Source organism: Scomber japonicus, chromosome 10 (assembly GCF_027409825.1).
Source record: "Scomber japonicus isolate fScoJap1 chromosome 10, fScoJap1.pri, whole genome shotgun sequence".
In the NCBI taxonomy this organism is placed as follows: Eukaryota; Metazoa; Chordata; class Actinopteri; order Scombriformes; family Scombridae; genus Scomber; species Scomber japonicus.
In genome coordinates this window covers 28619874-28631750 of record NC_070587.1, presented here as the reverse complement: position 1 = coordinate 28631750, position 11877 = coordinate 28619874, and the positions used below count along the sequence as shown (strand labels likewise).

General features: G+C 39.1%; 1 protein-coding gene across 1 annotated transcript; it reads right to left on the bottom strand.

The window, feature by feature from the left end:
• Positions 1 to 1555: 1555 nt before the first annotated feature.
• tcaim (T cell activation inhibitor, mitochondrial) lies at positions 1556 to 10764 on the bottom strand. The gene is made up of 11 exons (XM_053327335.1): positions 10740 to 10764; positions 9089 to 9217; positions 7757 to 7889; positions 7336 to 7486; positions 7001 to 7256; positions 6553 to 6675; positions 5516 to 5613; positions 4752 to 4843; positions 4428 to 4660; positions 4215 to 4346; positions 1556 to 3212 (listed from the first exon to the last, which is right to left on the bottom strand). The coding sequence occupies exons 2-11, from the start codon at positions 9121 to 9123 to the stop codon at positions 2987 to 2989; spliced, it is 1479 nt and encodes a 492-aa protein (XP_053183310.1). The 5' UTR covers positions 9124 to 9217; positions 10740 to 10764; the 3' UTR covers positions 1556 to 2986.
• Between the last annotated feature and the right edge of the window lie 1113 nt (positions 10765 to 11877).

Here is an 11877-nt window from a genome sequence, read left to right as displayed (position 1 = left end):
GTCTCAACGCACTTCATAGGGGTTACTTACCCTGTAAGATGGAGGATTTGGATATTCTGGAGATGTAAAAGGAGCAGAGGCACACTCATACTGTATTATACTGTGCAGTGCCAAGTGACTAAGAATTTATAGCAAAAATATAATATATAATGGTAGCTACTACAAACCAGGTTGATTGTGAGCAGACACTAAAAATCAAAACATATAATCATCCCTTTTAACAAATGGTTGAGAGAAATGACCAAAATAGCCAATTATGAACATTACATTTCAATTGAACAGGTGAGAGATATTTAGGTAAATACGGGATCCTAAATGAAAACAATGTTTAATAGCTAACTTAGGAGAATTTGATCAAGTTAATACAAGTAAGATGTTATTATCAAGACTTAAGAGAGATGGCCTGCAGTGTATGTCATATTATTTTTAGTTTAGTAGCTTTATTGTCATTATATTGAGGGTCAGACAACAATATAACGAAATTTAGAGAGCACTCCCTGAGCCATAGCAATACTTGCATGGTACTTGCATTATGACATATGATATGATATCTATATGATGATGATGAATGTTTGTCCTTACTACTTACTATCAGCTGTGTTCAGGAGTACTTATCCTGGTTGTTACAATCATTTTGATATAGTAGTAATAAACATACTTACCATGTGTATTACTGATATAGTTATGATAAGCCATGTTAGTGCTTACTGTTTTTTTTTCCTGGATGGTATTCAATTTTGTCAAAGAACGTGGCTAAAACAAAAGAGCTAACAACATTGTCCTAGTATATCTTAACTACCAGTCTGTGGAGGTAGTGGAACATTTTAAATACTTGGGCACGATAATTGATCAGACTTAATGAAAACTAAAAGAGCCAATCAGGAAACTGAAGAGCTTTGGTGTTAGTCAACACAAACTTAAGATGGCATACGGGGAGTTGGAAGCATTTTACAGTTTAATGTTGTTGCTTGGTATGGTAACTTTAGTATGAAACACAGAAACAAGCTTTCCAAAATTGTCCATACTGCAGGGAAGGTGATTGGCCAGTCACAAAAACAGCTCTGTGATATATTTAACACAGCGATACTCAGGAAGGCCTCACATATATCTGGAGATGTTTCTCATTAACTAAACGTAGAGTTTGAGTTACTCAGGGCAATAAAAATACCCACTAGTGTTTATTTATTATTCTATTATTATTTTAAAAGATACCTTTTAACAAGGTTTTAACATATTACAATGGCTGCTGCTCTTTTCCTGTTCCTTTGCACAATTGTATGTTTGTGTGTGTGTGTGTTGTAATTTGTTTGTAATGTCTTCATGATATGGTGTGCATTATTTGTATTCTTAATGTATTGGAGGAAGCCAAAGAAAGATTTCCACTAAGGTGGATAATAAAGTCAATTCAGTTCAATTCAAAGAAATTTGAGACTGAAGGGTGAGCACAAATCCTAATGTTCACCCAGCTTACAGTCAGTATAATCAAAATCTGTGGCTCAAACGTCCACAGTGTGAGGAACGTGTGTCAGAATCAACAATAAATCCACAGTTGAGTCTGAAATTAGTTTTATTAGATAAGAACATTTACAAAAATAGTTCAAATCTAGATCCCAAGAGTACTCCACCTCCACAGGTGTGTAACAGTACCAGTGTTTCAGACGTGTGTGTCACAGTGAGAGTATGTGTCTACACTTTACTACAACATCATGTTAAATACAGTTGTGTATCAAACAGCTCCATCCGGTGAAGCAACCAACAGATAAAGTCCATGTGCTGGATCTCATAGTCCTGGTTAGGCCACTGTTGTCAGGATGAATCCAGCACTGTAGGAAAGTCTTACTGTTCCTAATTGTCTAGTGAAGTCATGCGTCTTGCCTGTCAGTTTCAGACCAGCTATTCAGCTAGTTATATTAATATAAAAATACATAATAGTTTGACTTCCTGATGATTTTAAACTACTAGAGTAGCAAGACATAGAACAGTAGTATGCCTCAAATAAAGTACCTGTTGGATTGTCACACTGCTCTGATCAGAAATGTTCATTCTTTTAAAGTGTGAAACAGAAAACCACAGCCACTCTGTGCTAGGACTGATCAGGTGTGTGGAGGAAAGAAAGGAGGCCAGGTTTGAACTGGTATCTCAAGCCCTCTTTCTTTAGTCTTCACACAACTACTTTTATCACTTTTCATGTGAACAGCTCACATGAAATATTTGAGGTGAGACTGAACCTGTGCTGTGTGGGTTTTTCACCCTGCCTTCTACAGTGGCCATTCATAACATATCTCCATTATATCTTTAGATGTGGCTAACTAACCAGTTCATTGGAAGCATACTGAGCCCTTCTGACTGTACTGCTGTCTAGTATTAGTCTGTCTATCAGCTTCTAACCCTGTGTATTGAATTGAACATTGAACTTGTTTTAGTTTACAATGAGCTCACAGATTATGCTATTAACAGAAGCATCATTAGATTCTTTCTCAGTGCACTCCCCACAGCAACTAATACCGACTTCCTCAAACCATGCATATGTCAAATCATAAAGCTTAAGTCATATTGCACCTCTGCCACTGGTTCCAAGCCCCTTTTTTTGGTTTTTCACAGCCCAGCAATGCATTTTCACATCCCTCACCAAAGGTTCCATGTGTGCAGTTCAAACAAACACTATTTGGTTCTCAGATGTTCATGTTTGATTCCTGAGGAAGTCAAAGTCTCCTGTGTTTCACAAGAGAAAGCAAATGTTTGAGGAAAAATCAGAGAAAAAAAAACAACACAATTTTCTTACAGCAGAAATGTTTTTTCTTTGTGTTCTCTTTCTTGTAGATTATTATTCCTAACCCCCAGGTTGGGAACCACTGATCTCTGCTGTGCATCCATTTTTAGTCTTCTTTGGCATCTTTCATGATATATAACAAATGAACCTGTTAAACATGTCTAAATTCTGCCTGGACATTAAAGTGCTAAAAATTCATATTTCAAACTCTTGGGCTCAGCTCTTCCAGTCCCAGGGGACACACAGGTCCCCATCCTGCATGACTGAGTAGAAGTGAGAAATACAGATGTGGAGGCCCTGCATGAGTGGCGAGCGCTGCTCAACCAGCCTTTTACAGCACAGGATCATCTGGCGGGAGCTGACACTGGGCTCCTTGGACAGACTCCTCAAAGACAGACTGTTGAGACACAGCTTAATCACCGCCTCCTCCTCCACCTCCAGCCTAGACACACAAAGAAGTATGAGTCAACCAACATGAGCCGTGGTTTATTATGCTATACTAGGTTATACATAATACAGACAAAAGGAGAATCTGAGCAATCATTTATGGGGACACCAATCGCCTCTTTTGCACTCTCTCCCTATTCCATCACAAAACACTGACACTGTTTGAAAATCCAGTAATGAGGCATTTAGTTATGAATCTAAATGAAAGCAGTGAATACTAAATGGTGTCTAGACACTCATATATCATATACGTATGATTATACTGGTAGTCATCTTGTGGAACTTATAGAATGTGTACCAGGAAGAAAGTTCCAAACTTATCTGACCATTAGCAAACTTCTTAACAACACTTAGGGTTACTTGAGTACTGCAGTGTGCTTTATTCTGCCATCAGCAGGCCAAACATCCACAGACTGCAGCCAGGCTTTTAACAGGTACTAAGAGAAGTGTCCTTGCTGCCCTTCACTGGTTACCTGTGAGTTTTACAATTGATTTTAAGATTTTGCTGTTGGTTTTTAAGGCATTGAATGGTCAGGCTCCTGCTAACTCCTTACGAGCCTGATCGCTGCCTGAGATCCTTCAGTAGGGCCCTAACTAATGCTTCCAAAATTTCGACTTACTAGAGGGGACCTTTGCTGTTCAGGCCCCTCAGCTGTGGAACTCCTTGCATGGAGATCTCAGGCAGTCAGACTCAGTGTCATCTTTTAAATCTCTTCTTAAGACTCACTTTTATGCCTTTTTCTTAACTGTTGATATTTTTTGTGTTATTTCATTTATTATATATAGTCGATATCTTTGTTTTGGCTCTTTTACTTGCATCACCTGTTTTTACTGTAAAGCACTTTGTAACTTTGTTTTGAAATGTGCTATATAAATAAAGTTATTAGAATGATTATAACCTAAGATGGGAAATAGACCTCAGCAATGCAAAGTCACAAGAAATGTGTAACAACATTTACTCAACCCAAGAAAGATCAAAGTAGTTTGTGTGACTCACTGGTTTTTGAGATGGGTGCGTTCTCTGGCTTTGTTAGCATGGCCCTGGAGGAAGGCCTGCACCTTGGTAGGGTCACAGTTGGTGGGGATAATGAAGTGACCCACCTCATGAAGACTGGGGGATGAGCGGTCACTATGATTGACACAAACAAGAAAATATGTCATCCTCAGCAGACTCATGTGTTTGAGGTGTTGATGATATGTGACAGCATACTTCTCCAGCATCATTGTAAGGCCCTGCAGGCTCCTGGGGTGCAGGAGAAGCCGTTGAGACAGCAGATTCTTGTGGAAGGTGTTGAGGGTACTGTAATGTTCAGCGATGGGCTGAACTGATCCCATCCTCTCTGTGTGGACTACCTGAGTCCCACCAAGCAGGAGGCTGATCCTCTCCTTTAGCCACTCTGTCTGCTGCTGCAGGCTGCGATAGCTGGGAAGCTGGTCAAACAGCTGGGAGACAGACAGACAGACAGGCAGAGGAGGTCAGGAAACAAATAGGAAGCATAGAAACCTATCGGTAAGAGAACTGCAGCTGCAATACTTTGGTCCACTGATGATGAACATCCATAGTCCCCAGCATGACGTGTCCAGAGGCGTTCATCCCTGACTGGTCTGCAAACACAACAGTGTGTCCTGGAGGTAAGGTAAAGGAACAGTTTAAAGGGGGTTCATCAAATTTACACATCTTCATAAGTCTGTCTACTGGTCTTGAATATAAACACGCAATAAGTAAAAACAGTACAAGAAAGTGGTCAATGGTTCAAGAGGGAGCAAAACAAAAAAAAAACTATTAAAATCTGAAGAAACTAATCACCTGGGTACATTTTAATTGACATTAGAGAGTAAAAGTTTGAATCAGAAAGTCTTCTTTAAAGACACAGTTACATAAGCCAAGTCAAACATGGATTTCATTACAAGTCACCAAGAAAAAGATTTGTGTGCTGCACAACTTTTAACAGAACTGCACATGCTTTCCTATACAGAGACACTATGTAGGAATGAATGTGATGGAAGGTCCTAGAGAGCTACAGCCCTGTATGTTCTAGTTATCTCTCCACTCTAACACACCTGATTCTAATTATGAGCTTGTTATCAAGCTAAAGCCCATCAACAGGCTTGTTAATAAGTTCACTAATAGAATCAGTGTGTTATATTTACAGACAGATGTGTTCTTTGGCTCTTGATTGGATGAACCTAACACACAATGAGGTGTAGAGATGGAATAAAAGCAGGACCTGCAGAAGTACTCCTTTCATCACATGCTATGAACTGGTCCAGGCAGCTGTACTTATTGAGACTTTTCACCTTGCAGGTTGATCAGAGCCTCGGGGTTCTGCTGAGACAGTCGACTCAGACTCTGAAGCTGACAGCACCTGTGAGCAACTCCCCAGCTGCGCTGCCACCTGCACAACAAAACTGATGTCATCATCATGTTAACACATACTGACATTTGTATTGGTTCATGCACATCACTGAATTTAATCTCAGCTGTTATGGAAATTTCTACTGGACTTTAATAGTTGTAAGCCACAGAAAGCAATCCACAGATGTGTACCATGATCCACACTTAGCACATCTTATTGAACACATTTACTGTGTAAATTAAATCGTTAGTGACTTCTGATTGCTCACTCCCTTCACTAAAGAGCCAAGAGGTTAGAAATGAGAAGATGGGATTATTTTGCAGGGAGCAAGGCAGATGTGTGTTCTGTACTGAGAGTAGGAACCTAAAGCTTGCCAACCAGGGCTTTATTTTCTATGAGGCATGATAAGTCCCTCATGGGGAGCCTGATGAAAGGCCAGCAGCAGGAGACTAGCAGGTACTACAGAGGGTAAAGTTTAAACACACAAACTACAACCTGGGAAATAATGCACTATATAAAAAAATCACACCTCTCATATGTTTCTTTTTTCTTTTAAATAAAGAAAGAAAGAAAAGAAAAGACTGTTTCTGTTAAGCAACACAAAGCAAAAGGAGCCAATTAACAGCATGTGGATTATTTTTCTACATGCTGTTAATGTAAAATCATCCACACGGTCAGATGTCACTCTGGAGACTAAATCAAAATGCAGCTAAAATCATCATTAAGTATTGTAAACCATCTCTCTGTTAGAAGCTACAATTAAATGTTTCTACTGACCTTTATTGCTTTTTATTTTTGGTTTTTACTTATCTTACCTACTCATATGTTTCTTGTGAAGAAGGTAATTTGGATCTTATTATTTTACAGCTCTCTGATCAGGTGCAACTCTTTCACTGATCTGTATCATTGTATTAGTAGTAAACAGCAGTAAGAGTGAGAGCAGGAAGGGGGGGGGGGGGGTAGTAGTGGTCAGTGCACCTGATATCAGCCAGGTCAAATTTGAGGCTTAGTTCTTTCTTCAGTCTGTGTAGCTCTTCTCTGCGAGGAAGGCTAGCAGTGTGCTTCTTCTCTGCCTCAGGCTCATTGTTTCTCAACCACAAGCTGACAAAGAAAAGACAGCATGAAACTTCTCAGACATGAAATCACTTCAAAATGTTCTTTATATTTAAAGATTGCACTCTTTAAAAATTGTCACTCCCTTACTTTGATTCAAATGAGTGCATGATATTTGGCTGGAATCCAGGGATTTGCTATTGACTAATGATAAAGTAGGTCTTACTGCTTACTAAATCTGATTACTTCTTATTATCAAAAAAAGCAACAGTTTGTGTTTGAAGAGTGTAGTTATGTGCTGAACTGTTTTTTATAATGTGATTTATTTGGGTCAGTAGTAAAAAGCCCTGAGGTTCAGGGCCTGGTTACTAACTTGAGTGTAGGCTCTACTCTCTTGCTCTGCTGCAGCTCTTGTTCAGGGTCTCTGAAGCCAGTGAAGGTATAGTAACTCTTGTCCCATTTGATGGGTCTGTAGAATGGAACGCCTGCCTCAGCTGATTGTTTGGATGCCTCTGTACTTGTTTTCAGTCCCTTCATGTGCTCCACAGGTAGGCTGCAGGACTTCAACACGTTCATCACCGTGCTCAGAACATCGTTAGTGTGCAGAATGAAACTCACTGAACGAAACCCTGAAAACCAAAGGGGAGCTTTCACATTTCTAAACAGACTTTGTAAATATATTATGCACAATTTTATCAGAAAGTGTACCTGAGGTGAGGAGGTCTGGAGGCACATCATTGCTGTCTTTTGTGTCCCTCACATAAAAGGTAAGCTTGGTTGGTTGAACTGATCCTGATCCCCGCTTTTGTAGGTTTTCCAAATAACCGTTTAGTCTCTTTAATGAATTTTCATTCACCTCCTGCAAAACACAGCATCAAATGTTCCACACACAATGCCATGGAGGTGCCTCTTCCACAAAATCCTTGCATAGTGATGATTAAAGGTGCATTCAACAACAGAAGCTCTCTAGCAAAGCACTGCGTGTGTGTATTGCTGATGGAACACAACCTCACACCAACCACAAGTCTAAGTTAACAGTCACTATTCAATTACCTCAGACTTGTTTGACTGACAACATAATTGTTTTTTTGAATTGCTAAAAAAGAAAGAAAGAAAGAGAGAGACGTACCCGTTCCCTGGGATATTGACCAAAAAAGTCCGGATGGACTGCAAAGTAAAAGGGTCTGAGAGCATTGACAGCGTCTGCTCCTGACAGAGTTCTCTGCTGCACTAAATGTGTGGCCACATGGGTCCGCTCCAGTCTACAAGAAAGACATATGGAAGTTTACACTTTGCCCAGAGAAACATGACATATCAGTGGTATAATCATAGTCAGAGGTGATGAGAGGATATATTACACCTATGTCTTACAAGGGCTACAACTAATAATTCATTGATTACTTGATCAATTGATTGCTTGTTTTTCAACCTATAATAGACTGTGAATGAGTGAGATCCTCACACTGAAGAGGCTGTAAACTACAAATGTTACATTATAGTTGACATGTTACTTCAAATGAAGAATACATTATTACAATTGTTGTACATTCATTTTCTGTCAATCATTTCAGCACTGTTCAATACATAAACTCCGTCAACTATTCTTGATTATTAGAGAAGATGGTGATGAAGACTGTGTTCAGTGGTGCTGGCAGAACTGCCTCCAAATACCGCCTCAAATGCAAACAAGACCAAAGACACCTGACAAACCATCTCATACATATACCTGCCTTAACTGGTTCTGTGTCCTCCTGCACAGTCTGAAGCATCTGTCACACACAATGTTTCATTTTAATATCTAAATCCAGGTTCATACTCGAGGACTGTGTTTAGTCATGTTTTGTCAGTAGTTCCTGCATGTTTTTTAATGTACATACTGTGGCTCTGTGCAATGCTTTAGACACATATGATCAATGAATAATCATCTTATATTTCTCATTGTGGAACATTCCTATCATAGTTTTGTTATGTTAATATTTCTGAGTGAGCATTGTGATGCAGCTACAGACTAAGATTTTAAAAATAAATGCATTTTAAAAAGTGACACTGAATGTTTTTAACAGCATTTGAGTGGTAATGTTCAAATTTACTACACAATGTTCAAATTTACTTCACTATCAAAAATCAAGAAAAATGTAACCATTATGTGCTGAGAGGGTGAGTGAAGAGGAATCTGTACAACACGCTGTGTCCAAGCAACAAGCATGAGTCTGTAGCTGTGTTAAAGCTTTATTTGACCTAATGATACTTTGACAACACAAATGCTCAGTGTAGATGTTACTAACTATCTGAATGATAAACAGGTGCCTCATGTCTCTCTCATGTCAGACTCAAACTCAGAGTTTGTGGAATAGACCTGTGGTGATGACCAAATTCATGTGAGCTTCAACTGTTCAGAAACTGATACAGCTATAATAAGACCATGCACATAGTCCTATCACACATCCTAAAAGAGTGTTACCTGATGGTGCAGCGCAGGAGGCAGTTGACAGACATTGCTGATGCTATTTGTCAACAGATGAGCCTTAATTCATGAGCTGTGCAGCCAATCTATCAACAGTCCCCATATCAAAAGACTGTCACACAGCATCTGTCATCAGAAGAGTAAAGCTTTCAGTAGTCTGGAAAACATACACATAGCTTACAGCAAATTCAAATGAACTCTACTGAGGGCTTTTAAGTAAAGCAGGAGGAGTCACTATAACCATGAAGCAGGTTCAGCTTAGTCTGACTCTCTTTGGGTTGGCTGAGCCTAACATCATGGATGAGCACTATCAGGAAGCATGTTATCAATTAGCTCAGTCATCTCTGGGTTTTCAAGCTAAGAGTGTGTGCATGTGAAAGATGGTGAGATTGTTCATTACCATAACCATTATGGATTGTAATATGATGTGAAATGAAACATTCCAACAACAGCACAGTTCTATTGGAATAGAGAACATGAGAAATAACTGTATATTAATGGCTACAGCTTAAAGTAAGTGTGTGAATGATTATACATTGCTTTAGTGTCTAGGCCTTTGTATATATATTTCTTGCTTTTCAGTCAGATGATAATCTTTCAGGGACATGTGATGCTGTCAAAGCAGCAGAAAGGTAAATTAGTTAATACCTGATTAGATCTATCTGACCCAAATGTTGCATTAATAATGATGAGAGCTAATCACAGTGTGTGGATTCTTTTTCTAATAAAAGACAACAGAGCATTTAGTTCTTTATTACCAATATAATCACAAAGTCACCTAATGTTATTCTGTGATTCAGTGATGGAATCACAGAACAACATCATAGACACTGTCAACAGAACTTTTAAATATGAAAGAAACTTCTTGCAGTTGAAACACAGCTTCATTCATTATCATGTGTTGGTGTCAGTTGTCACTTGTTAGCTCTATTAAAACCAGAGAGGAAAGAAAAGCCAGTAAATGTAAAATGATTCTATTAAATATATATATTGCTCTTTTTACTTTCCATTCCATTCTTTAGTTGGGATCCTGTAGGAAAGATGATCTGATTGGTCAGTTAAGGGGGCTAGCAGATTGTGATCAGATCTGTTCAACATAAATTAAGTTACCATGGTGATTTATCCCGGTTAAAAGTGAGCCAACTTCATGATGCCTAGAGATAGTAGGCTAACACAGAAGACTTGGTGGTACAGGCCTACCTAAGCCCTAACAACGCAACGGGAAATCAATATTAACAAAGTTTATCAGTTATGTGTTTAACACATTGTAAAGTATGGGATAAAGCAGCTATTCCTGTAAGGTGCTTCGTTAACATAGTAAACCCTTTCATAGACGACAGCTAAAACCAACACACCACCAGACCTTCAAATAATATAATATCATAATAATAACCACGATTTATCTAGTAAACAAACAAAAAGAAAGTCAGTTAGCTGCTTTGTTTGCTGTGACTTCTACTCATTGACAGCAACAAAACATGGCACCAGTTAGCTTCTCTCGCTAGCATGCTAAGTCGTAGCATTAGAAGCTTTTGGCTGTGAGCTGTTATTGTCTAACTGAACTATTAGAGTTACAGTAAGTCACACATCGTGGTGGTTATTAAAGAAACCGGTGACAACAAACTGTAAGGCTCTGACCTCACCTTACCTTGTCAAATCTGTATTGTTTCTCCTTCTCCTCCTCCTTCTTCTTCTTCTTCTTCTTCTTCTAGCTCTTCTTTAGCAGATGAGCTGCACTTGTCCGCCACCAGCAGGCCTGTATGACTCAATACATCAGCAATGAGGAGAAGCAATAGTTGGAGCTGTACTGTACTGTTCTAACCATTATCACTGTTAAATGGCCAAATATCTCCTAACACTGATTCCACAGCCTGCAGCCTCCAAGATACGGAGGTGACATCTGCATGATAGGAAGAAAAGTTGCAGATCTGAAAAAATACAAAAATTGATCTGTGCCTAACATAAGGAAGATGCATCCACATCATCTTCCTTATGTTTGGCACAGATCCATTTGTTAGCTAAGATTTTACAATGTGTGTTTTGCTTTGTTGTCGTTGTAAAAATATATTTTTGCATATGTTTAATGTTGCACAAGAATTAGTTTTGCCAACGTCTGCTCTGCAAAGAACTCCTTCAACATTAACTGCATGATATGGTAATTGTAGAAAATACTCCCACCTGCCCAGGCTTGGGTGGGTGGGGCTAGACCTGGCTCAACCAAACAGGCCTCATCTGAGGTGATAAATTCTCAATCAGCCTCTGCTCAGCCTCTTCCCTTTGTCTGCTGAGCATGCTGCATGTGGAGCTGTCCGTTTTCCAGTTGATTGTCCACCTCGGATGCATTATTTTGAGTGAGTTTATGTTGTTTCCTTATGTATTGAATTAACTTATTTTTTAGACAATTTATTTCTGTATGTTAATTTGTAATCTCTCCTTTTATTTTTTAGTAATTAAAGCATCAAGTGTAATACAATCAATGAAAGAAGCAATAAATGGTTGAAAGGCACTTCTCTGGTCCTCATTTTTTGACGGATATACCAATGTAGAGGCTGTATGTTGAACCCAGCTATCAACAACAAACAAGTTTTTACATGGTCCTTCGAGCCGGATTGCTTAGGCAATGGATATGGACCAGAGAGAGCAGGATGGTCAGGATAGAGTCAGGCGTGGAGAACAGCAGAGGACAGCACCTTCATATCGTCAAGATTACAAGCATTATCAAGTTTACCCCCCCCCTCCCCCTTCAAACCTTGCACATTCTCATGCTGCTGAAGGCATAACTGAGC

Excerpts from the sequence above, each read along its gene's own strand:
- tcaim (XM_053327335.1), bottom strand. The coding sequence starts at position 9,123 with ATGTCTGTCAACTGCCTCCTGCGCTGCACCATCAG. Across the intron at positions 7,487-7,756 it reads GTCAATATCCCAGGGAACGG|GAGGTGAATGAAAATTCATT; the intron begins GTACGTCTCTCT and ends TGTGTTTTGCAG. Across the intron at positions 6,676-7,000 it reads AGAGTAGAGCCTACACTCAA|CTTGTGGTTGAGAAACAATG; the intron begins GTTAGTAACCAG and ends TTTCTTTGTCAG.